Genomic DNA, 25117 nt, shown 5'->3' on the forward strand with positions numbered 1-25117 from the left:
TACTCCCGACTAGCAGGGATTTCAGAGGTACACCATCCCTAGGCCTTATCTTTCTTACAAACCTTTTAAAATGGGTTTCCATATGTCATTCTAATACATGCAAACAATATACTCAAATCACACTCTCTCCCATTGTCTTCCCCTCCTACCTTTCAAGGGTCTCCCCAGGATCCCCGTTTTGTGCTCATCTTACTTAGTTTGAACTAATATTAATTACTAATCTGCTCTGTGTGAGGCACAGCCATAGGCATTTAACATATATATCATCTAATTTAACCTTATAAAGTGTAATACATTCTAGAAAGACTTCTGAAGTGTTTTAAAGTTATAGCACTAAAAAGGCTGAAGCCTCAGCTTTCTGAAAAATGTTCCTGTTGGAATGATCATCCCCTAAGGGCTCTAACTAAACTTTTATGATCTAATTTTGTTAATATAACTCCAGAAATTTAGACCAAACTTCTTAGAACTCACATCAAGGAGAGTTGGAAATAAGATCTCTAAGTCTGATTCATTTAATTTAGAATGTAAGTGTTAAAAACCCAAGTGAAGGAAAATGAATCTTGGTTCTATTCCCAGGAGCATGCTAAAATGAATAAAATGTACTTTTGAGGGTTATGATGAGGACATGAAGGTAATGCTTGAATATGTATGTGTGTGTGTGTGTGTGTGTGTGAAAGAGAGAGTGAGAGAGAGAATGTGCTTAGCATGTATGTGAGTCTGTCAGTCTGTGTATGCATATGCACATGTATGTAACAGTATGTGTGAGTAAACGTGTGTGTCATTGATTATACCTGTCTGTTTTCTTACATGCACTCATAGCTTAACGTTGCCAACTCAAAGACAACTGGGTTATACACTTGGAAGAGACCCTGACTACCAATCTAACAACAATAGTTCCAAATTCAGTTGATGAGTGTATGGGATTTCCAATTCAAGGTTGAACTATTATGGAAGACTAGTAAGCTAAGGCCAGAAATGAGAACATAGTTTTTCTTCTAACATTTTTCTTCACTATAACATCCTGGAAAAAATATTCAGTATCATTATGCAAATAATCTCAAGAAAGTATTTTCTTTGGATCAAGCTTTGGTTGAAAAAACTTAAAAAAATAAAAATAAATGTATGTTTTGTGCTTGTGGAAGAGGGAAATGAAATCCTCAGTCTTCTCTCCTCATTTCCTTTAGGGCAAGGACCTAGTCTTTGCTCTTTGCATAGCTGAGCTATAAATAATAAAAACTGCTGTGGAGAACAGGAAACACCACACAACTGGGAAAGTTCTACTGGCAATGTGACAGATACGAACACAGTTTGCGTCCAAGCATAATATGAAACCATATATGAAACCCTTGAAAAGTAACAAATATGTATTTTTTATATATTATAGGCTGATATGACTGGAAATTGCACTAAGAGCTATGATGACCACAGCTAACATTTATTGAATATACACTAGGTAAGTATTGATATGACCTATTAAGATTTCACTGTTTAGAGGAAGAGGGCAGAGGGGCCTAGAAACCTGGCGTGAGTAACAAAGCCAGCATGTTCTACCTAGATTTAGGAGTTGGGTCACCAAACCCTGTACCTATTTACTTTCATTTCTAAACAACACTCAATTTCCCAATGAGAAAACTACATTTCAAAACGAAATCATTCTGTTTTTGCCAAATCCCCATCCTGGTTCTTTCTGACCACCTACAAACATAATCCTTTCTTTACATAATCCTTTCTTTTCCTATGAGCTCAATAGAGGACTAGCTGGGGTAACCATAACCCCAACTTCTTGAAGGAAGAACATTCCAGGTGATTTCAGAACCAGGCCTCACCAGGGCCTCTAAGTCCTTGCCCTCCCTTTCACACCTCTGCTCATTGTTTTTGCCACTTCATCTTTTGTATCTCACACCCCAGGAATGTCAAATCACCAGGAAATCCTTGTGTGTCTGAGGCTTTTTCTCTGCGTTGTCTCTGCACATGCTACGTAAGTTGGTCAGATACATGTCTTCCATCTTGACTTGAATACACTGGAACAACTAATCACCTTTCAGTCTTGCTCTGGTTCCAGTTGCTAAGAAACCCAGCTCCACCCTCTCTCTCTAGATAGACCTTTGTGCTCCAGTCTCCCTGCAGTCTCCTTAACCACTGTGCATTTCTATTCTTGCCTACTGCAACCTCTTTCTGGGTGCTGCTCCTGCTAAAATACAGTACACTCTGGCTGGCAGGAAGATGAATACACTCAGCACTAGCACAGGACCAACACTATGACTGACATAGATTTTAATAAAGTTGACTGTTTATAAATGATGTTTTTACAGCTTCACACTCTGTGCCATTTCCAAAACAAACAAACAGAACAAGACAAACATTTCATGTAATTTCACAGAACTTACAGCCAATCTTTTCTTACTCATGGAGCTCTGGTGGTGCCAGGCCGACTCTGCTGGCTCCAGGTTATGCCCTTTCTGGCTCTTTCACTTCCCACAAATTTTAAGAAGACATTTTACCTTCACTGCTAGTACTATACTCAAGAAAAAAGCTTTAGTCTTCTCAATTTCTTAAAACCTTCTCTGTGTGGAAAACATACTGATGGCATTAACACAGTGTTTTCCTCTATGTAATATCCTAAGAGTGACACTCCTATTTTATAATTTTATATACATAAAATATCATCATTCATTTTTAAATTATGATGGTTAAATCTTCCCCTGTGCTGGTATCAAAAGCAGTGACATAATGATATATGTGTACTATATATACATATGCAAATATATATGATATAACAAAACTCACATAGTTAATGCACCATACTGAGCAGAGGATATTCTTATTCTTTACATATTGTTTGGAGTACACATTCAGGATGAAGTCATGCTATAGGACCTGGTTAAACATTAAGCTACTCCTATGGTAAGGCAGGCAGGTACAAATCAACATTAACTCAGTCCTATCTTGAGAGTATAAGGGGACATGAGACTGACAGATATCAAAAGAGTTGGTTAACACGGTGTTTCTTGTGGAATCTGAAAATTTTGAAAAGAAAAGAAAAGAATCCCACAATCCCATATTTCTGCTTTATTCTTTTTCCTTACAAGTGTGTTTCTTGGAAACATACAAGTGTACACAAATTTATATGTGCTCTAAGTGACATTGTTATATTTTTGTTGTATTTACATATTAAACAAACATTAATTTTTCCAGTTTTTCATATTATTAGTTTTAATAATGCACAAGTAACTGTGGGACATGTTATTTTATTGTTTCAGTGAGATCTGATACTTTTTAAAGTGTTTCTTTACTATTCTAAGTCATGTGTAGCTTGAGGGATTAGACAATATCTAATGGTACTGCCGGAATCACATAAGTAAAACTTTTCATAATGTTTTTATTTTGTTAAAATAAGTTCTATGTATTTCAATACGAGTCATCTTTCAACCTGAAGTACAGACTCTTTTTTTTCTCAAAAGGAGGTAAAATGGCTCAAGATTCTCATCTGTACCTTACAGTAACAACAAAAAAACAAATAAACAAAAATATACTTACATAATAAAATAAGTATGTTATTCCCCATATACTTGGCACAAATTATAAAACAAAATTAACTTCACATCAGTAGGAAATAAAGTCATTGCAACAAGATTACTGAAATACTAGTACATCTTATTTTTTCCAAGAGCTCAGTGGTATTTATGAGTACTATACAACTAAAAAGGATTAGGTTGAGAGAAGCCCACTCTCATGGCAGGATAGAGATTTGGGTTGAGCAAGTGTGAATGACAAACTGCTGTGGCTGTGATGCTGAAGGAAAGTCTTCTTGGCATTTAAAAATTGTATTTGTATCAGTGCTATGGTAGTGAGTATCATAGAATCTGATGTTCCATTGACACTGACACAAATAAGCTCATTTGTGTGGCGTGTATGGGGGTGGTGTGTGTGGGGGGGGATTTGGTATTGGAATTTGAACTCAGGGCTCTATACAGGCTAGACAAGCACTCTACCACTTGAGATAAAACTTACTTCTTTTTGTTTTTGTTATTTTGTTAAATATGGTTTTCCCTTTTCCCCTGAATTTTCTAAAACCCGAATCCTCCTTTCTACACTACCTATGTAGCTCTCATGACGGGCTTATGCCCCTACTCCAGCTTTTTGTTGGTTAATATGGGTTCTCTTCAAAGTTTCGCCCAGATGGCCTTGAATCACAGTCCTTCTGATGTCTGCCTCCGGAGTAGCTAGGATACAATCTGTGTGCTTGGCTTCACATGTTAAGATTTTTTTAAGAGAAGAAAAAGAGTTTATGTTCCTCACAAACATTATGCCATTATTTCCAAGAAAACCTTATTTCAGCACATGGGAGTTAACAATTTAAGATTAGGTTCTGTTCCAAAGATGGGAAACTATCTGAGTATAACTCAAAGTATACTTTTAATATAAAAAGCAAGTGTTATTTAGAAATTAGGTTCTTGGCTGGTTCACAGGTATTTATTTAACTGATAGTATATTTGACTATCATACTAATTATAATTTTTCAATTACATAAAATATACTTTCAACATGTTTTTTTACAGAAGACTGCATTTCCTATCCCAAGAAGTATTTATGGACCCTTCTAACAGATGGGGCTTCTGCAGGAAAAAAAGCCTCAAAATGTATTTCATTGGTAAAGAAAGATATCATAGCTAGATAGAAATCTAATGTGTTTGGGAAGGCAATGTATCAGGTTACTTAGTAGAGAGACAACATTAAATTAGAACATTCAGGAAGGTGAATATAAGTCAGAAAGACACAATAAAGAAGCCAACAGCCAAGAAGAAATCTGTTTAATATTTAAACTCCTTCTGAACATGAGTGTAAATGCAGAATGCAGGTGGAGTTTGGCTAAATGCAGCTGGAGGAATAAACAAGCCCAACTTTGTTGCCTTAGGAACAGGGCCTATTCCTCATGCTAATGATTCTATAATAAAACAAGGACCTCTAATGAAGTGCATAATAATCACAGGTAGAACAACAGGTGCCTGGAAGCATTTACCACTGTGTAATGGGTACAGACAATGATGGATGAATTTCTGAAGTGGCAGGTGTGGGCTACACATAAGCATGACGTGAGTGTGAGTGTTTGAGACCTTGCTGGCACTGCAGAGCCTGCAGAGTCTGTCAAAGGCTTGTTCATAGTGAGGAAAATCAACTACCAGGCTCCCCTTATGCTTTCTACCAGTGCTGTTTAAAATGAGTAGCACTTCTGATTATGAAGAGAAGAAAACAGATCACATAAGATACTGAAAGGCAGAGCAACTTTATGAAAGTCAGCATAAGAGAAATCACAGTGGATACATGCTTGCATAAGATAACCTGCTTTCAAAATAAAAGTTCTGTTAGTAGTAATAAAGGAAGCAAAGGCACTTGTGATTAGTGGACACAGGGTATGGGTAATTCTTCATTTGTTGTATGTGGATAATAATTTGCACACATGACTTAAACAATACAGCACTGAAGGTTCTGTTCAGTTCTAGCATTAAAACCTTACCTCTAAAAGCACTGATATCCCCATAGTGTACTTGAAGTACGAAGTATTTGCTGCCAGTTTCTCCTCCAACTCTGAATCCAACACCTAAATTTTAGAAAAAAAGATCAATTGATTTTTTTTTTAGTTGTCTAAAGTCTGGGTTGCTAATCTTCAAGAATCTCAGGAATAAAAATATGTAGAACATATAAAATTATATAATGCAAAACTAAAATAAACTAGGTAAGGATCTGAATTTCTATTAGAAATTTCTATTAGAAATACACAGTTGTATCTTGCTGTCTCAAAATTCTGATGGAATCAACTCACAGATCCCACTTTAGAATCAAAGTGATCACTTAAACTTGAGACAGATATTTCATTCATTTTGGAATGAGTAATTTATTCCCTATTGATCACTTAACATATCTGTAAAACAGACCTTTTAGGAGCATGTAGGGGAATTACTTTCCTTCTTATTTAAAAACAGATTATAATTTATAAAAATGACTTTAAGGAAGCCAGTATCTAATTTGATAACGAAGTCCAGTAAGTCTGAATTTTTTGAATCTGAAGGGTTGCTAGAAGTCTTACTGTTAATTGATATAAAGATTGTTAATGGATTTTTTAATCTACAGAGAAAATATTTAAAAGGTGAGAGAAAATTTTCTATCTGCTCTGAAAATGTAAAGAAACAAATGATTATCCTATTAATGTTTAAACTTGTTTGTTAATGGCTGTATGTTAGAGAGAGAATTCGGAGATCCATTTAAAGCAATGCAAAACAGACATCAAGTAGTGATTCTGGCCTGATTTTGAAGGTAACATAGGGGCATGTACATCGCAGGACTGTCTCCAAACCATGGCAGACCTTTTTCTGTAACAGCACCATGCACTCCCTCCAATATTAAGAAATGTCCAAGTGATATTGAGAGACTGGTAATTCAATTAGACAATGGAACAGTTTAAAGCTATGAACAGTTTAAAGGTGAAGTCAGGAAAGCAGCCGAAGTTTGGCAGCCTATTAAACAGCTAGGTTTCAGTACTGTTAAAACAATCTCTGTTTGCTGAAACAGCAATATATTTAGCTTTCTTGGCTCCTGACCCACTCACTCCTACTGTCAGGAGCCAATGTGCCTTAGGCCAAAGGTGGCTTGAGGTATACTTGGTTATTTTCTATTTCAATCTAAATGGCTGTAAGGGCAAACTACTTACTAAAGTGAAGGAGAGAAAAAAACTAGCCACCTAAATGAAACCTTTCAACAACAAAATGAGTAACACACACACTTTTAGTGTTAGAACTGCAGCAACTAAGACTGTAAAAAACACTTTGGGAAACAGATAATTAACATAACACATTTAAAAAGACTTATTGTGTACCTTTAGGGAGCCTGGTGGGGGGAGCATTTCTTGCCCAGGCATAGAGAATATTGGCTTTATCTGTACAGGTTCCTTCATCACAAAACCTGAAAGGAAAAAGTAGCTATCAAGAACATTAAGCAGTAAGATACATAAATCACCCCATGTTGGGGAAGATATTTGAAAACAAAGTGTACCAACAGATTATTATTATTATAGTTTACCAATCCTGGGTAGACTAATGATTTATATTTTGTTCTGCTTCTATGTGCACTTTGTGTATAAAAAGCAAGCAGAGACACTAGAAAACCAGTGCTAATGCAGTAGGATTCTGAAACTGAACAGAAATAGTATCCATATTTCCTTGGGGATCAATGTTGCTGTCAATGAAACTTTGGTCACATGAACAAATGCCTAATCCTCGGTAGGTACAATACAATATCTCAATTAAGGAGTTCTTGATTTTTCTCGTGTAATGCAAAACTTAGTTATTAAAATGTATGCTTAAGACCAGGTGCTGGTAGCTCACATCTGTATTCTAGCTACTCAGGCAACAAATCTGAGGATCGTGGCTTGAAGCCAGCCTAGGCAAGGAAGTCTATGAGATTCTTCTCTCAAATTAACCACCAAAAAAATCCAGAAGTGGAGCTGTGGCGCAAGTGTGGAGTACGAACCTTGAGTAAACAAGCTCAGGGGTCAATGAGCAGGCCCTCAGTTCAAGCCCAAGGACCAGTGTACACACGCTCGTGCGCGTGCGCACGTGCACACACGCACACACACACACACACACATAACCAATTGTGAATACTGATGTGGTATTTATAAGTTGTTTTGTGTTTGCAAGTCATTTAATCTTACTGAGCCTTAGTTTTCTTCTGTAAAGCAGGGATAATTATACTCACCTCACAGAGCTAGTCTGTAAATCAAATGAGATGTAAGTGAAAACACTTTGTAAACTTCAAAGTGGTATGTGGAGTAACACACTGCTTAACTATATTGACTTGAAAGATTCACTTTAAAGAGTTGGATGGTGGAAAGGAACCAGACAGGAGACGGCATCTGGAGTTCTACTGCAGGAAAACCACCTCCTAGTAACTGTGTATGTAAGTCTTGATGGCTTAGTTCCTTATGGAAGCCTCTCTTGATAGGCAGAATCAGGTGTCCAGTATGGTCATCAGGACATCTGGTAGATCCAATTACATACATGGTGAGTTGCCTGACTCCAAATCATGTTTATTTTTCTTAAACCTACTACAGCTTTTAGTTTGTTCTGTTCTAGAATTACAGTTGCTTAGTATAAGTTTAGGCTATATGTTTATGTTGTTTTTAAATACCTGTGTTTTGAGAAATGGCAACTAAGCAAGGTCAGAGGTAAGAAATTAGGCAGATGTGAAAGGCTTGAGGGGTAGTAGCTGGCTCACACAGGAAAAAGCATTGACTGCCTACTACCTAGAAAGGGAAATGAAGACAGACCGTAATGGCTTCCTAAAGAAGTCAGAACCTGAAGCCACACACCTGGGAAATGCCTTGCTCATCAATATGATAACCATTGGTAAGATAGAACTTCCTATTTCTGGCATGTAGCCAAAGGGCCCAGACTAATTCAGACATGAATTAAGAGAGGAAGGGCCCAGAAATAAGAATCCCAATGTTCTGCTTTAATAAATGCTCTCGCTTCCAAAAATCAGGCTGCAGAAAGAGATCATGTAATTTTAATGGAGAACATGTCAAGCAGTGGTTTCTTGGTGTTCACTGTCAAGTACAATATACGATAATGAAGGATCATTATCATGTGAGAACTGTGTATTGGAACAAATGTCTGTGACGTCCTCATGCCAAATGCGTTAAAAGGCTCAGGATGTTGGACAGTGACCAAAAGCAACATTTTCCTTCTTGGTTTCACTCTATCATAGTTAAAGAAAAGATGTCAGAAGCAATGAACTTTGTGACTCTCTGTTGTGAGCTACTCAAACTTAAGGTCTGGGTGGCAATTTTCACCGCTTTCAACAAAGATCATAAATGTGTAAGTGCCTAACATCAAGGTGATGATAGACTTAGGTTAAACAAGATAATTGGTTCCTCTGATATGGAAGTCAATTTTCAGTATAGGGCTAGGAAGAATCAAAATGAGATGTAACAGAGAATACAGGTTTTGTGAATATTTCTAAACTATGTACTTGATTATGTCATTTTCTGGCTCAAAATTCTTCAAATGCTTCCAAAATGCCATTAAAATAAAACCTAAACATTGTAGCATAGCAAATCAAGATTTTTACAATCTTAGACCTTATTAAACATCCAAACAAAACCACTGTAATCAGGCCGACTTGCTGCCAGTTCCTAATCTGTCCCTTCTCCCTGTTCACTTTGCCTGAGATTCCCCTTCAAGCACTCTGAAATATTTTTTTACCCACATTCTCTTTCAAGATTCAGTTCTGTTTGCTGACTCTATCCCACACAACCTCTTTTCTTTAACCTAAGTACGTGCACCAAATACGAGCTCACTCATCCAATTCTTCAACTAAACTCAGAGTACTTTGATGTTTGGGGTCATATAATCCACCTTCTATTCACAGAATCTGAAGAACTGCTTGGCGTTTAGTAAATATTCAGCAAATACAGAGTGTAGTTCATTTTGTTTCTTATCTTTTCTTTTTTGTCGGTCATGAGGATTGAACTCTGGGCCTGGGCGCTATTCCTTAGCTCTTCAGCTCAAGGTGAGCGCTCTACCACCTGAGCTACAGCGCTACTTAATGGAGTTCATTTCTATGCTAGCTTTTTTCCCTTTCTGTGTACATAAACCTAAGGAACTGAATTGACTAAGACTGTACTGCATTGTCATATAGAAAAATAGTTTTTTAAATATTTGAGAATAAGGGTGGACACCTGTTGTAATCCTAGCTACTCTGATGAGATTTGAGGATTGAAGCCATCCTGGGCAGGGAACTATGTGAGACTCTTATCTCCAATTAACCATCCAAAAGCCAGAAGTGGAGCTATGGCTCAAGTGGTAAAAGCATCAGCTTTGAGTGCAAAAGCTGAGGGACAACACCTATGTTCACACCCAAATACCAGCACAGAAAAAAAGAGATTAAAACCTTTAAAACATAAATATTATTTCATGTGTACTATTATTTTCCCGATATTTATATAAACAATTCTTTGTATATTAAGTCTCTTAAGAACACTGCAATATGGGTTTTACTTTAAAACTGAATAAGCTCAAAGAGTCAGATAAGTTTAAAGTACCTAGAGGCGAGCCACAATTCAAAGATCTGTCTGTCATACTCCTTTTTATGTCAATGATTTATAGAAAGAGAATATTAAATGAATATAAGGCTTGATTAATTCTATCATATCTGAAGTTGCAATTTGTCCAAAGAATTCTAAAATAAAATTTTAGGTGACTAAATTGTTCCAGCTTGTTCACAAAGAGACCATTATTTTGTATTCTTTTATCATATCTGGCATAACAAGGCTTTCAAAAGCAAACTTTCTTTAAAAATTTCTGTTTTATATAAATATATGTATATAGATACACATATGTGTTTATTTAAATGTATTAAACTCTAGACTGAGTAAAGAAGGACTCACTGAAAGATAATAGTATCAAAATATTAATTCCAAAACTTAATGGGGGGGATAAGAGAAAAGAAAATACACAAGAGACAAGAAAAAAATGACCAAGAGTAGATAACACAACCGAGCAGTAAAGCATACCTGGTTAAGACCTTGTGTCTCTTTATTTTCATATTTCTATTTTAAATGAAAATGCCATCATATTCTCTCTACACAAAATGACTGAGACAGTATTTTATACTTTGGCTTTCCTTAAGAATGTTCTCTAAAAACTACAGGAGATTTTTTTTTTTTTTTACTTTTCTTGTTCCTAAGAAGAGTCTTATGATAGGAAAGGAATGTAACTCTTGATCAATAGGATTATATAATTGCAGGCTTCGTCAACCTGGTTTGTTATTCTTATCTTTGGAGCAGCTTCTCCTAAAGCCTCCTTCATATGAAGTCAATTAAATTGTGAAAAGATATTCATACAATTTCCTTTTACATGAATATTGTTAATATTTATGTAAAAATAAAGAGTTAACCCTTGAAAATGGCAAAGTTCTGGATTCTTGGGCCCTTCCTCTCTCTCACTGCTATGACAGGATTGTTGTTTTTTTGTTGTTGTTTGTTTTTTGTGGGTTTTCTTTCTTTCTTTCTTTCTTTCTTTCTTTCTTTTTTTTGCCAGTCCTGGGGCTTGAACTCAGGGCCTGAGCAATGTCCCTAAGTCTCTCTCTCTCTGTGCTCAAGGCTAGCACTCTACCAGAGTGCTACTTCCAGCATTTTCTGTGTATGTGGTACTGAGGAACCAAATCCAAAGCTTCATGCATGCTAGGCAAGCACTCTACCACTAAGCCACATTCCCAGTCCCCCAGGATTGTTTTATGTTTGTGCCAAACACTGAAAAGCACTAGCCTGTCATTGTGAATTATCTAAATAAAGCATGATTAACTATTAAAGTAAGTCTCTGTTTTTATCTGTTAGAGGTTCCTAAGTCTCTGTTTTTATCTGTTAGAGGTTCCGAAGGAAAGATCATAACAGATCAATCTTACTTCTTTGAGCTAAATAAAGAAATAAAGTAGTCATGTGTTCAAGAAAAGCTTGCATTTCTATAAATTCCAAATGTAATACACTAGGGAATCTAACAAAACCACAGCCACCAAAAATTAACATAAAGTTAAAGTTTCTTGAAAAACACAACATAAAATCAATGATATAAGTGAAATGCCTTTACCTCTCAATATTGCAATTTTTATGAGTTCGGTATCCAAATATCATTCAGTGTTCAGTAAGCTAACTGAACACTTTCCCCAATCAGATAATACTATGTGAACTTCAATAAAATGGGCATGAATTAACATAGTAATTAGAGGTATACCTAATTAGGAAGCTAAATAAGAATGTTGATTAAGAAGAACTAGCCTGGTAAATAGCATAAACTGCAAGTACCCACCTCCTCGCTCACCCCAATGAGATTAGAAAGGCAATAAAGTCCCTAAGATTAGAGGGGGTAAAGCACAAATTCTTAGTGCCTAACAAAGTGTTTAGCACAGAGTGAGTGGCTAATAAATCCTTTATTAGTAACTGAATAAAGGTAACAGCTAACACTACTATATGTTGTCACTACTGCAAACTTGTTAGTTAAATCACCTTGCTTATTCTTTATGAAGGTCCCCAAAAGGCAGGTTCAAGATTAATAGTCCTTCTTTTTGGTGAGGAAATAGAAATGATTTAAATAATTTATCAATCATGTATTATAACTACCAAGAAGTCTAACTCAGATTTGAACCCAAGATGTTCTGGTTTCAAAGTTCTGACTAGATGCATCTACAACTATTCTGTTTAACACAAATATTAACTAGGCTTGTAAGGAAAGAATAATGTTCAAAATCATAGTGTTTGTTTCCATTAAAATTGACAAAATGTTTATAGCTATAAGCTTCCCTTTTCTTAAAATCAACACTAGTCTGGAAAGAATCACCATGTCCAATTCACACACCTAAAAATTGTTAGCCAATCTGGGCGCCAGTAACTGTCTCCTGCAGTCCTACCTACTCAGGAAGCTGAGATCTGAGAAATAATAGTGAGAAGCCAATGGGGTGGAAAAGTTCAGGGAACTCTTATCTCCAATGAACCACCCAAAAGCTGGAAGCAGAGCAATGGAGCTGGGGCTCAAGTAAAAGAGTGCTACCCTTGAGCAAATACTCAGGGACAGTGCCTAGGCCCTGAGTTCAAGCATCAGATCTGGTGCAAAAAATTAAAAATATTAACTAAGATATTATTCACTGGTGGCTACAAGTTAGAAGGAAATCCCAACTTCATTTTAGTGCATTGATGCAGTTTACTATTCCAATAATATACAAATATAGCTCTATTAGCAATAAAATAAGATAACATATTAGAATTACTATTTCAACACATGTAATAAATATAATTAATATAGTATCATTAACATACTGTACCATAATGACATAAATAATATAATATAGCTCTGTTAACCGTACAAATGCTGAAATGAAACATGGATGCAGTTAATTTTGGTCCAACAGAAATGTGTTTAAATTATGCTAATGCACTCAAATATGCATTTTATAGTGCTTAAAACAAAGGGTATACATTTCTGATACTGTGGGTTTATTTATTAGTATATAATATATGGTTAACTTTAGGAATTTTGTGACAGAAGCAAAGTGGATGACTGCAGAAGACACTTAGAATCTTGCTATCAAGTATACAGATGATGACAGGGAGCTAAGATATGGAGAGCAGACATATAGACAGCATATGCACATATCATTCTCCACTATCATCACAGGAGAAGCAATAAAGCTGAAACATTTTTGTAATATCATTTCAAAATATCATTTAAATAAGTAACCAAGCAGCATCTCACATGGGTGTGTTCTCCCTCTCCCTCTCCCTCTCCCTCTCCCTCTCCCTCTCCTCTCTCTCTCTCTCTCTCTCTCTCTCTCTCTCTCTCTCTCTCTCTCTCTCTCTCTCTCTCTCTCTGTTGGTCTCTGTGTACGCGTGTGTTTAGCTATTGCTTTCTCCTCATCAGCATCTGTAACCCTGTGGAGATGCTGCATTTAAAAAGACACAGCAGGAGGCTAATAAATAGGAGCAGTTGAAAGGGATTGAAACTGAGGTCTCATAGGATGGTAAAGTACTGATGCTTTAGCTGGAGAATGACTAAGTCAGAACAGCTGGAAACAGCCTCATTTAACCAGCTGGTACTTTTCTTTTGGAAAAACTTCAGTCTGAAGAAGTCATCTTTTATTTTTAAAGATCAATTGGTTATAAGTGTCATTAAAATAGTTTTAAAATCAAATATTAATTACAAGAACTAAAACTATCTTTTGCTATTGCACAAAACAGCACACCAAAGTACAAGGCTAGACACAAAATAATCCTACTTTGTGGTAAAATGTTGGTGAAGTTTCCCAGTCCCTCCATTCTAGTTTATATCACTCAGTGTTTTGTTTGTTTAATGGTTGGTTGGGTTTGACTGAAGGCCTGAATGAAGTCTCTAAGCTTTTTTGGTTCAAGGTGAGTGCTCTTCCACTTGAGCTACACTTCCAGATTTTTAATGGTTCACTGGAGAAACTCTTATTGACTTTCCTGCATGGGCTGGCTTCAAACTTGGATCCTTAGATCTCACCTTCCAGAATAGCTAGGATTACAAGCATGAACCATTGGCATGTGCCTTTACTCTTTTTTATTTCATAATGTTTAAATTTTTTATTTTTATTTTTCTGGTGCTGGGATTTGCACTCAAGGTTTCACATTTGCTTGGCATGTTTGGTTTACTTGCTCAGTTGATACTCTACCACATGTGCCATACTTCCAGTCTTCCTTTTTGCTGGTTATATTTGGAGATGGAATCTCCTGACTTTTCTTCACAGGCTACCTTTGAACTGTGATCTTTCATATCAGCCTCTTAAGTAGTCAGTGTAAACCACTGGCAACAGGCTAGAAAGTGTTTGATTTTTTTTAAACTAACACACAAAAGTATAGAGCTTGAACATATGAATGGAGTACCAATGTTTGGTTCAGGTATAAACTCCACCATGTTTAAATCAGTTAAACACATTTATCTTCTAAAATAGCCACACATTTCTCACTTCCTTTCAATTTTTTTCTGCTAACTTGTTGTAGGTATACCACAAGTTGATATACAAATCCCCCAATATTCTGAAAAAAAAATCTTATAGTTTGTCATAATAAACAGTTTTAAGTCTTACATCCTATGTTCAGCAGGACAGAAGAAACACTTAAAAGGAGACCACTTCAAAATTACCCCAAATGCCAAAACAATTTATATAAGCAAAATTCACCATTTTTCAAATCTCATGGTCAATTACTCATATGTCATCTTAAAAAAAAGAACTTTTAGAATGAAATAAAATATTCATAGGATAAAAAAACCACAAATCTGAATTTCCAAGATCTTATAAAAATTTATTTATTTATATTTTTAGTGGAGAAGCACAATAGATTTTTATGTTTAAATTGCCTCATTTTCCATTTCTCTCCTTTAATAAAAACAGAAAAGAGGGGATGAGGTTGTTGCTCATGTGGCTCAGTGGATACCATTTGCATCTCACAAGGCTGTAGGTCCAATCCCCAGCACCACAGACACACACACACACATACACACACACACACACACACACACGCATGCACACAAACACACACACACATGCACATACACACACACACACACACACACACAGAAGAAATGAGAAAAAGGAAAGTAAACTAAAAGCACCTTAGAACTCATGGCTCATTTTCAATCAACAAATAACAATCTGGCTCTACAAGCACAAAGAAATACCAGCATATCATGCTCTACGTAGCAGTCTCACTGTATGTCTCCCCATTCTTCCCTAGATTTGGTTAATTATCTCCTCCTTTAAAGACCTGTTTAAGATGTCAGGGTCCCAAGGACAGGTACTGCTGCCTTCTTTACATGGGTCAGCAGACCCACTGCTTTCCCATCAGCTGGTCCTTATTTGCAGTCTCTGGAGATATGTTAATTTGGAATTGAGCATCAGCTCACTCAAACTATAAAGGGACCACCCCACGGTATATTAAAAGGTTCACATCAATGTATGCAATTTAAGTGCACATGCATATAATTAACTAGACACATTACCAGTGTGAGCTGCTAATTTGGAATGAGACACAAAAGACTGGAATGTGCACAGAGAAAAACACTTTAAAATTAAAATGACTACATAATGAAAACTGCTTCCTGCTGTGTCTACTATTTTCATGTAAACTTAATATAACTGTAAATATATTTTAATGAACAGTAGAAAAAGGCAATTACACAGAGCAAAGGAGGGCAGCATTACAGTGAAACATCATCAAAATAGATCTTTGCCTTCATAATAAAAGTGCTGCCTGAAGACAAGAGGATGAATTATAACTTCATAATTTCAAGGGAAAACTGTTTTCTATATTATAGATGCATACATATTATCAGCCAGCTAGCAATGAAAACAGAACACTCAAGTGAAAGGAGTGTGTGTGTGTGTGTGTGTGTGTGTGTGTGTGTGTGTGTGTGTGTGTGTGTGTGTGTGTGTGTGTGCGCGCGTGTAGGTCACGGAATCCCAACTGACAGAAAAGCAGAAATCCATGCTTGACATTTTAGTATTAAATATCTTATTAGTTTTTTTTCTTGTGTCATTAAAAATTTTGGAGTCCATGAATATTTCCCCAGAGCATAAGTAAATTCTTAATATTCTTTAACATCAAAAATTTATAGGTTTCATACCCAAAACCATATTTGGATGTGTTAGAATCTTCATTTGAAAGCTGTTTATGTCTTGAAACAATTGAAAAATAGAGTCACACTGGAAAATCAGTGTGATAAACTTCATGGCTCAATTTTTCTAGAAAAAGAATTCTTTTAGGAAAAGAAACTTTTGACGTTGATAGAATTGTGTTATTAGTATTCTAATTCAAGGGGAAGTATAAGTCATTGGTACACTTCTGGGGACTGAGTGTGGGAAGTTCTGTGGGAGGGGAATGAGAGAAAATCTCATGAAGCAACCTGAAAGTTTAGTCCATGAAATACCCCATGGGATCTAGTTCTTTAGAGGAGTCACAAATTCAGTAAAATATGTAAAGAAATAATCTATATAAGCTTTAGATGCAATGCCACATGGCACTGAAAAAATCCACTAGAAGAGTTTTATTTAATTCATGTTTCCTAGATGGCATGTTGAACAGATCCTACATTTACTTTTGAATATTAAATAGAGACTGTTCTTGGTTCAATGATAAATAATAGTTTCAATTATTTTTCCTTGCATTATGGTTATGAAGAGAATCATTACAAATCTACAGATTATATAGGAATACTGGCTACCAGACAGGTATTTTAAATTATATTTAGCACAATACGGGTGCAGTGTTGTTAAGAATGCAAATTACTTAATGATGCAGCTATGGGCAAAAGTCCAGTGGGCTGTTTGCTTGGTGGGAGTCAATGCCTGCTTTTCCAATTTGACTCATCAATCATAGGAGATGTAAAGTCACGAGCAGAGAGAGGTTTTATGAATGATCTGGCATAAATCTTGCACTGAAATGAAGAAAGTAACTCTGGTCCAAATAAGCTTAACAGTGAATCCAGCCTGTGCCATGATGCCTTTCAAGTAATAATTTTAGCTAAATAATAAATATAGCAATTACTTTACTATTTCATTTAACTTTTCTTTGTGAAGTGGACCCTGAGATGGGGCCCAAGCTGGTCTGATTCCACTTCGAGCTTTGCCTTTGTTTTAGAGATTTTAGACTAAATGGGTCTAGTTCCTGGAATGAAAAAAAAATGCATCTAACAACCTAACCCAGGCTTGATTGTTGAGTTGAAAACTGACCCATAAAACAGATAGGTTGTAATCTGGCTCCAACTGTTGATACCACTTGCTTATGGTAAAACCCCGCCTTTTGCACATGCTTACGGAAAACAGAAAACTTCACCTTTTGCCCACCAAAAGATAGAACTCGACTTACCCACTAAATTTGAGTGCCATTTTAAACCAAGGTGATAGGCTGGTTTAAACAGCCATTACAGACAAGCTGTAACCTCATTGGCCACCTGTGTGTGGTCTGGTACAATCCTTTGTGTGTGTTACGATCCCATTGGTCACCTGCAGGTGATCAGGCTCCACCTCATGGATTTTGCCTTTAAAAGCCAAAGAACAGGGGCTGCTCAGGGTCGCAGTATCAGCTCCGAGCCTGTGCTGCGTCCCTGACCTGTCAGTGTAGGAACCTTCTCAATAAACTTGCTTTTTTCTTTGTTAACAACTTTGTTGCGGTGGGCTCTGTCACTTCGGTTCTGACGACTAGGTGGGCTTGCCTGCCTGAGTAGGGGTCTTCCTACTACACTTTGTATCACTTTTTTTCCCCCAACTTGCAAGTTTTTCTGCTAGGATATTTTATAAATATAGTATTATACTTAGGAATGTTAGAAATTTAAAAGGGACAAAATAGAATGCTTATATTGATAGTTCTTTATCCTGAGGACAGTACATTTCACTTGACTGATGTCTTTCAGGTAATTTTATTTTATTTTTTGCTAGTCCTGTGGCTTGAACTCAAGGGCCTAAGCACTGTCCCCGAGCTTCTTTTTGCTCAAGGCTAGCACTCTACCACTTGAGCCACAGCACCACTTCCAGCTTTTTCTGTTTATGTGGTACTGAGGAATCAAACCCAGGGTTTCATGCATGCTAGGCAAGCACTCTACCACTAAGCCACATTCGCAGCCCATGTAATTTTTAACAGGATCACAATAGTATGACATGCCAGAGCTGTTTTATTTCCTCAGTTATTCTCTTTAAATGAGGTTAAACTAAAGCAGATCTTAAATGCTTATATCCCTTTTTGCTATCTTTAATTATTCTAATCCAAAGGTAAATATTGCTAATTTCAAAAGAAATGTTTTAAGCAAAAATTCAGAGAATGTAATTTGCTGATTAAGATTCCGAAAAGGCTGCCAAAGAGTAATCTTTTAATCCAGAATTTTTTTTTTTACAAAAATTTACTGAAGAGAACAAAACTGGGAATGTTGATACAGAAGAATATTAACTGTCTTGCTGACTCCAGTTTTACATAAATGCAATCATGTGAGCTACGTTCCTACGTGATATGCCCCTTTCATCAAATAACTTAAGCCTATTAACAAATGCTTTGATGATACTTGGTCCTTGGAGATTTCCACTAATTGCCCTGTGCTTTAACAGTGCCAAATACATATTACAATTGTTTATTTCAAAAATGACTGGAAGCATTTGCTGTGTTGTGAGCCTTGCATCAGAATAATGACTATTAGGATACATAAAGAAAGGTCTATCGGTCTTCATGATTATGTAGAGACAGGCCATCAACATTGATTCTGTTTCAATGCAAAACAAAACATTCAGTCACTCTGGACTGTTAAATGTGTAACAATGATTCTTTGTATCAATGAAAAGAATGTGAGGCTCAAAAAGCAGGGCTATTTCCAGAGATCACTAATCTTCAAGAGCACTAAAGATCAAAATGAAAGCAAAAGCATCAAGCTCAAATTACAATACATTTTGGTAGAGTACAAAACACTTATTCTAGAAACTCCCATGGGATCTCCTACCATCCTATGGCAGTCATTGCAGTGGAGGATTCTTGAACGTTCATGTGATGTCATGAATGTTCAAGATTCATCTGATTGATTAAAATAATTTCTAAACTACAACAATTATGAACGAGAAACAATGTAGTGAAACAGAAATTACTTTGATTTGGAACTAGACAATCTCAGATTAAATCCTGGTGTGATGCCCACCAGCTGTGTTTGCTAGAGCAAGTTACTAAATCTCTCTGAGCTTCAGACTTCTTAAAATGAGGATAAAGGACATTAGCACAATCTGAAATGGTTTCTCTAGATTTCCAAGCAGGGGCCAGGACAAAACAGAACAGAACCTCTGTGCTCTTTGGAGCAAATCATGAATTTAAAAAAAAAAAAGGCAATTAATGAACAGTAGCAACAATCTGAATTTTCAGGCTTTGTAGTGAAACCTTCTGTATTTGGATATGCTCTATATATCCAACTTTTTAAATTCAGTGACAGTGAATGACAGATATGTGCTTTCACAGAGCATGATGCCAATAGATATGTTTTGTTTTTGTTGTTATTACTAGGATTTGAACTCAGGGCCTTGATTCCTTCCTTTGCTTGACTGGTGCTCTACCACTTGAGCTATGCATCAGCCTTTTTGGCAATTATTGTGAAGATGGACTTACAGACTTTATTTCCTTGGCTGGCTTGAATAGTACTCTTTTATATCACTGTTTTAAATACAGACATGCACGAAGACTACTGCTGTTTTATTGGTCTTTTTGACAAAGGAGAAATGAGGAAATGACAATAAATAAATAAAACCTACAAAAAACCAGCAAAACACCACCTACCTACTTGTAAATAATTTATAAAGTGATTTTGTGGATATACTTGTTACTTGTAAAAAACACGTATTTTCTATACCCCTCTGTACTGTAAGCCCATTATCCTTACCAGTAACTTCCAGTGGATGAAGGCATATTGCATCCAAAAAGTAACATATGATGAACAGTATCCATGCTGGCTCGAGGCTTGAAGTCAACTGTTGTGAGAAAATGATATGTGAGTGTTAATACCAGTTACACTTCCTCTCGTATGTCACAAAGAGACGACACACCTTTGAATAGAGGGAATACCTATGTATCAAAGATGTTTTGGTGCTCTAAGGACAGAATGCTCTGGTTATACAAAGTATAACCAGATAAACATGACTTTATAATTTGATTTAGTAAGATCATGGAAGACCCCTTTAAAATGGCAAGAGTGTTATATGGATATAAAATGAAAGCTCCAGGCTATGTATTCCTGAAACCTTCCAGGTTTCAGTAGAGTGCTGAGCCCTTAAATCTACACAACAGTGCCAGGAAACAGAAGCCACAGTGAGTGGTCAAGACATGATCAAAAGGACTTCCAACACAATTTTCCTCCCTAGAAATAACAGCAGGATTCATGTGCATTTGTATGGGAAAACGATGTGTCAGCAAATAAAATGTAAGTGGAAATGTATCTTTGTGAAAATATAGATTTGAAATTATATCCTAGCTCATGAGCTTGGTGTACTTGTTAAAAAGATACTTAAACTGATGTGGTAGCATTTCTCCTTTAATTCTAAAAGCAGGTAGAAAGATTTTTTTTTAAAAAAAGGCATACGCCAGTACAAAATCAAAATAGATACAATTTCTAAAAAAGGAAGTATATTATTTAAGTCACTATTAAGAATGAGTTCCTCTGTTGGTATGGGTTTGTCATCCCTTTATGTCTTCTTGCAAAAAATATTTTCCAGGTGGTAGCTGTAGTTTGTGTCAGTAGTACATCTAAAACAATCTCAAGTCTCAAGTTGCATCTTTTTCTTCTGCATGACAAAATTAATAAAACATCACTTGTTGCTAGAATATGCATCTGAGGCCCAAGTATTTATCCAATTTAATAATGTTCTAAGAAACAGTCAGATAAGTTGAACCCCAAGATAAGGACTCAAATGGTTTTTCTTTCTTGCTATTGTTTCTAACATATTTATAAGATATTTCTTTGTTGCTTTGTATGTCCCTCCCCCACGGTATAACCCCTGCTTTCACTGTATTTGATGTCAGTATAATTTGTGGAGGGGAAGGGAAAAAACAAATTGTTTAAATAGGGATACAGATGGATCCATTGGAACAATGAGATGTACAAAACGTTATGTCAAAAAACGAACTTTACAACTTTGGCCGGGGGTAGGAGGGTCGGGGGGGCCGTGGGAGATGGGAAGGGATGGGAAGGGAAAACAAAGGAGGAGGCTACAATGCTTGATAAGAAATGTACTCATTACCTTGCCCATGTAATTGTAACCCCTCTGTACGATATTTTCACAATTAAAAAAATAGAAAAAAATATAAAGAAAATGTCTGCATCAAGCTATAGAACAGGATTTGCAAAGAAATCAGAGAGGAGGTGCCACCTTGACCTAGAACCTTCAAAAGAAATAAAAGCCTTCTGACAAACCAAATCTTGAGGTTTTTTTACATCATTAAAAAACCGACAAAGAGAGGAAGGCTGGAAAATGGACTTAATATAATGTGAGATTTGTTTTCTATCAACAAAGAATATATTTAGGACCACAGGATTGAAGATGTTTTGGAAGGAAAGAATAATTGGAAGTTGCAACATTTCATAGGTCACAGAAAATCATACTGTTAACAAGCAAGAGAGATTGGATGAAAAGGCAGACTATTCCCATGCTGAATGTCATGTTTCATTCCTCCTGCCCACTATCCTCCTTGGAACAGTTCTTGGCGGAAGAAAATTGAAGAAGCCCAGAGTATGTAAGGAGGTAAGATACTTGGCTTTTTTTGTCCTTCTTATTCACTTAAATTTATCTAGGAATAAGATTCAATTTATAATACTATACTTATTTGATCAAATTCTTTATATCACTATGTACAAGTGTAACTTTGTGTTTGCTTGATTGTATTCTCTTCTCCTCTTTCCCTCCTATAATATCAATATGTCAGTCCATCAGGGCTTGCCAAGGAGGAGGGTGACTTCTCTAATTTTTCATAGCCCATGTAAATAACTAATCGTTGTCTCCCCTTAGATTATCCCATGTTGGGCCAAAAGGTTTCCTTCCAGCAAATCACTCTTAGAATTTTGGTAATAAACCAACATGATCACGCACAATTATTTGAGAACTAAACTAGTCGTTTCAAAACAATTTATATGTTTCATCCATCATCTAAAAGTTCAGGTGGAAGCATCCATCAGCTGTGTGATTCTCTTTTAGGAAGAGGCCATTAAAAATGTACTATTTGTGAACTACTGAGAGAGGAAACCTGGCACTGTGAGATGGACAGTGGCAGCAAAGATAAAAGCAAGAACCATAGAAAAGGCTGAGGACAGAGAGAGAGGGAGACCTGTGAACTGCCAGGATCAGCTGAGGACACACAGAGTGTCTCCTTCCTCCACTGTGTGTATGCTGCTATGAGGGAAGGAACAAACCTTTTTGGGAAAAAGAGTGGGCTATCAGTAATTATATAAAGGGAAACTGTAACAAGATATGACTCAGGTAGGAACAGATCATAAGGGGAGACATACACAATTTCTGTGGCTTATTATTGGGAAGGACAGAAAAGAGTCTGCTTTGGTCCTTGCGTATTTCAGGAGCACCTTGTGATGGTGCTCTCTAGAGAAAAAATCTTACCTACTCAAACAATCACTTCTCTAGCCATGGTTTTCTCATTTTGATACCTACTTATTTGTTTCATGTTGAACTCCTTACTTGAGTCTGATTTTCATTTCTAAGTAGTAATAAAGGAAAATTCTTCAGCTTCCTTTTATAAAACCTTATTGTCACTGGTTCATACTTTGCCCCAGAAACTTGAGATCTAATTTAAATGCTAAATACATTATGGGTATAACGTACAAACAAGCCACCAACCATATTTTTAATATCCTAAAGAAAAAGAATAATATCTAAGTACCTTATTATGGTTCTAAAGTATAATTCATTGCAAGATGAATAAAAACATGCTTCCAGTTAAAAATGTATCAAAATGTAAATTTAAAACCAAGAATGAATGCCTAAAAGTAATGTAGTATTTAGACAAGCTCACTGAAAGGGCTACTGCCCGGGGTAGGAAGCTGCCAACAGGGAAGAGATTAATTTGACAGGTTCTCCATTCCTAACTTTTATAGGAATAATAATGACACATACCCTACTTCCTGTAACAATAAAGATCACAGAGCACATGATAACATATATGACTTTGAGGAGATTTCAACACAAGAAATGTAGAAAATAAAATCACATCTTAAAAGAAATTCCCCCTTTTTTTTTTCTCCCATTATATCCAAAAGAGACTACCTATGAAAAAAAAAAGACCTACCAGATCATAATGAAAAGGATTGAAATTAAATGTGCAATTCTGATGGATACAACAAACAAAGGCCATTGGGGTAGAAGGGCAAATAGCTCAAAGAGCTCTGTGAGATTGCAAGGAATATGATATAGGATAAGAGTGAAAGTACCACCAACCTTTCCAACTCAATTACAAGATGGCAGCAGCTCACTAAATGATACTTCAGTCTCAATGGGTGCTAAAAGTCAAGCTCATTTGATGTATACTTATCCAGGGAAATTGTATAAGTCACTTATGGAAATGGAGAACATTTGAAGGACTAAAACTCCACATGTAGTGATTCAGATACCCTAATTAAATGAAATGTGATGATACAGAAAACAGAGATTGGAGGATTCGCCCAAGGATAGTGTCACTTGTAATGAAAGACTTAAAAGGATGCCTGGCAACATTCTGGGATGAGAAACAACTAAGTCTATTTTCTGGAGTTCTATGAAAAAGAATGTTCTAACTCTACCAGGTGATTTGGAATTTATGGCCTCTTTTAGCTAAAAATCACACTATAATCAGGGCCATAAAATTTTCTAAGAATATTACCTAGAAGAGAGTTTTACTTAGCATTTGGCTTTCTTTCCATTTTCCCTTTCCCCAAGTGAATATACAGGTCCAGGTCTGCATGCCAAATTTTGATATATCTGCTAGACTCAGGATGTAGAATGATTGTGTAGAATGCCTATATTCAAATAGAGGGACCAGCAAATTTGAAGACATCAATACATATATAACCAACCTAAATTATAATTGGAAATGGCTACATTACCCTTTTCAGCTAAAAATATTCATTAAAGAAATGACATAAAGTGTTGAAAATTAACATACTGAACAAAAAAGTTATGCCTTGTAAATTCATGTATAGCTATCCAGAAGTATGATATTCCAGAATTGTCCCATATATGTATCACTAAGGAGAATCAGTAGTAACTATTTTTATTTTCCCTCCCAGAGAATCACATTATATAAACTATGTATGGTTTATTTAATGGATTGAATGTTTTAAATGTTGTAAAATAATTTTCTTCAATAGTTCTTTTCAGTCTGGGCTGTGCATTAGAATTAACTATAGAGTTTGTTAAAAAAAAAATAAAAGGGGGGCTGGAGGTTTAGCTCAGCGGAAGAGCGCCCACCTGGTGAGCGCAAGGCCCTGAGTTCAGTCCTCAGCTCTGGAAAAAAATAAAAAAATAAAAAAATAAAAGGAAGGCTGGGCTGTTGCTCAGTAGTATTGAGTTTGCATATTATGTACAGACTCTGTAGTATCATAGATGGAAAAAGAAAGAGGGAGAGAAGGAATGAAATAAAGAAACAGAAAAGAAGAAAGGAAGAAAGAAAGACAAAATGAAGACTAGGTAGAATGCTTGTGTAGCATGTGAAAGGCCTTAAGTTAGATCTTTAACACTTATAAATAAATAAACAAATAAATGAAGTAATCCCCCATCAATCAGGTCCTCCACTTCCCCAACTCTATCACCATCAAATCTCAAGGCTAATATACTTTTTGATTCATAGGTGAATCACAGGTGATCATGACTACTGTTAACAGTTTCAGTGGCATAATATTCTTTATTGTTTAAACATACTCAGACTTAGGCTACCTTATCTTAGTTAACTCTGGATTGTATTGAGTGTTTCAAATTGTACAAACAAGATTTTCTCAAAAATGAATTCATGGGAAGAATTCATGAAGATAAAAATTCAGTAACGTTTTTATTTTTTATT

At 36.0% G+C, this 25117-nt stretch overlaps 1 protein-coding gene across 12 annotated transcripts in view; it reads right to left on the bottom strand.

Moving 5' to 3' along the window:
• Pam (peptidylglycine alpha-amidating monooxygenase) overlaps positions 1 to 25117 on the bottom strand; it is a 307793-nt gene that overhangs the window by 106337 nt on the left and 176339 nt on the right. For all 12 annotated transcript variants that reach the window (XM_070031006.1, XM_070031008.1, XM_070031014.1 and 9 more), the window contains exons 5-7: positions 19965 to 20052; positions 6872 to 6957; positions 5516 to 5599 (exon numbers count right to left, since the gene is read on the bottom strand). In XM_070031006.1, coding sequence (XP_069887107.1) covers positions 5516 to 5599; positions 6872 to 6957; positions 19965 to 20052 — 258 coding nt within the window. The remainder of the gene's footprint in view (positions 1 to 5515; positions 5600 to 6871; positions 6958 to 19964; positions 20053 to 25117) is intronic.

The sequence above is a fragment of the Dipodomys merriami genome, unplaced genomic scaffold, assembly GCF_024711535.1.
Source record: "Dipodomys merriami isolate MVZ:Mamm:240054 unplaced genomic scaffold, mDipMer1.0.p SCAF_20, whole genome shotgun sequence".
NCBI classification, from domain to species: Eukaryota; Metazoa; Chordata; class Mammalia; order Rodentia; family Heteromyidae; genus Dipodomys; species Dipodomys merriami.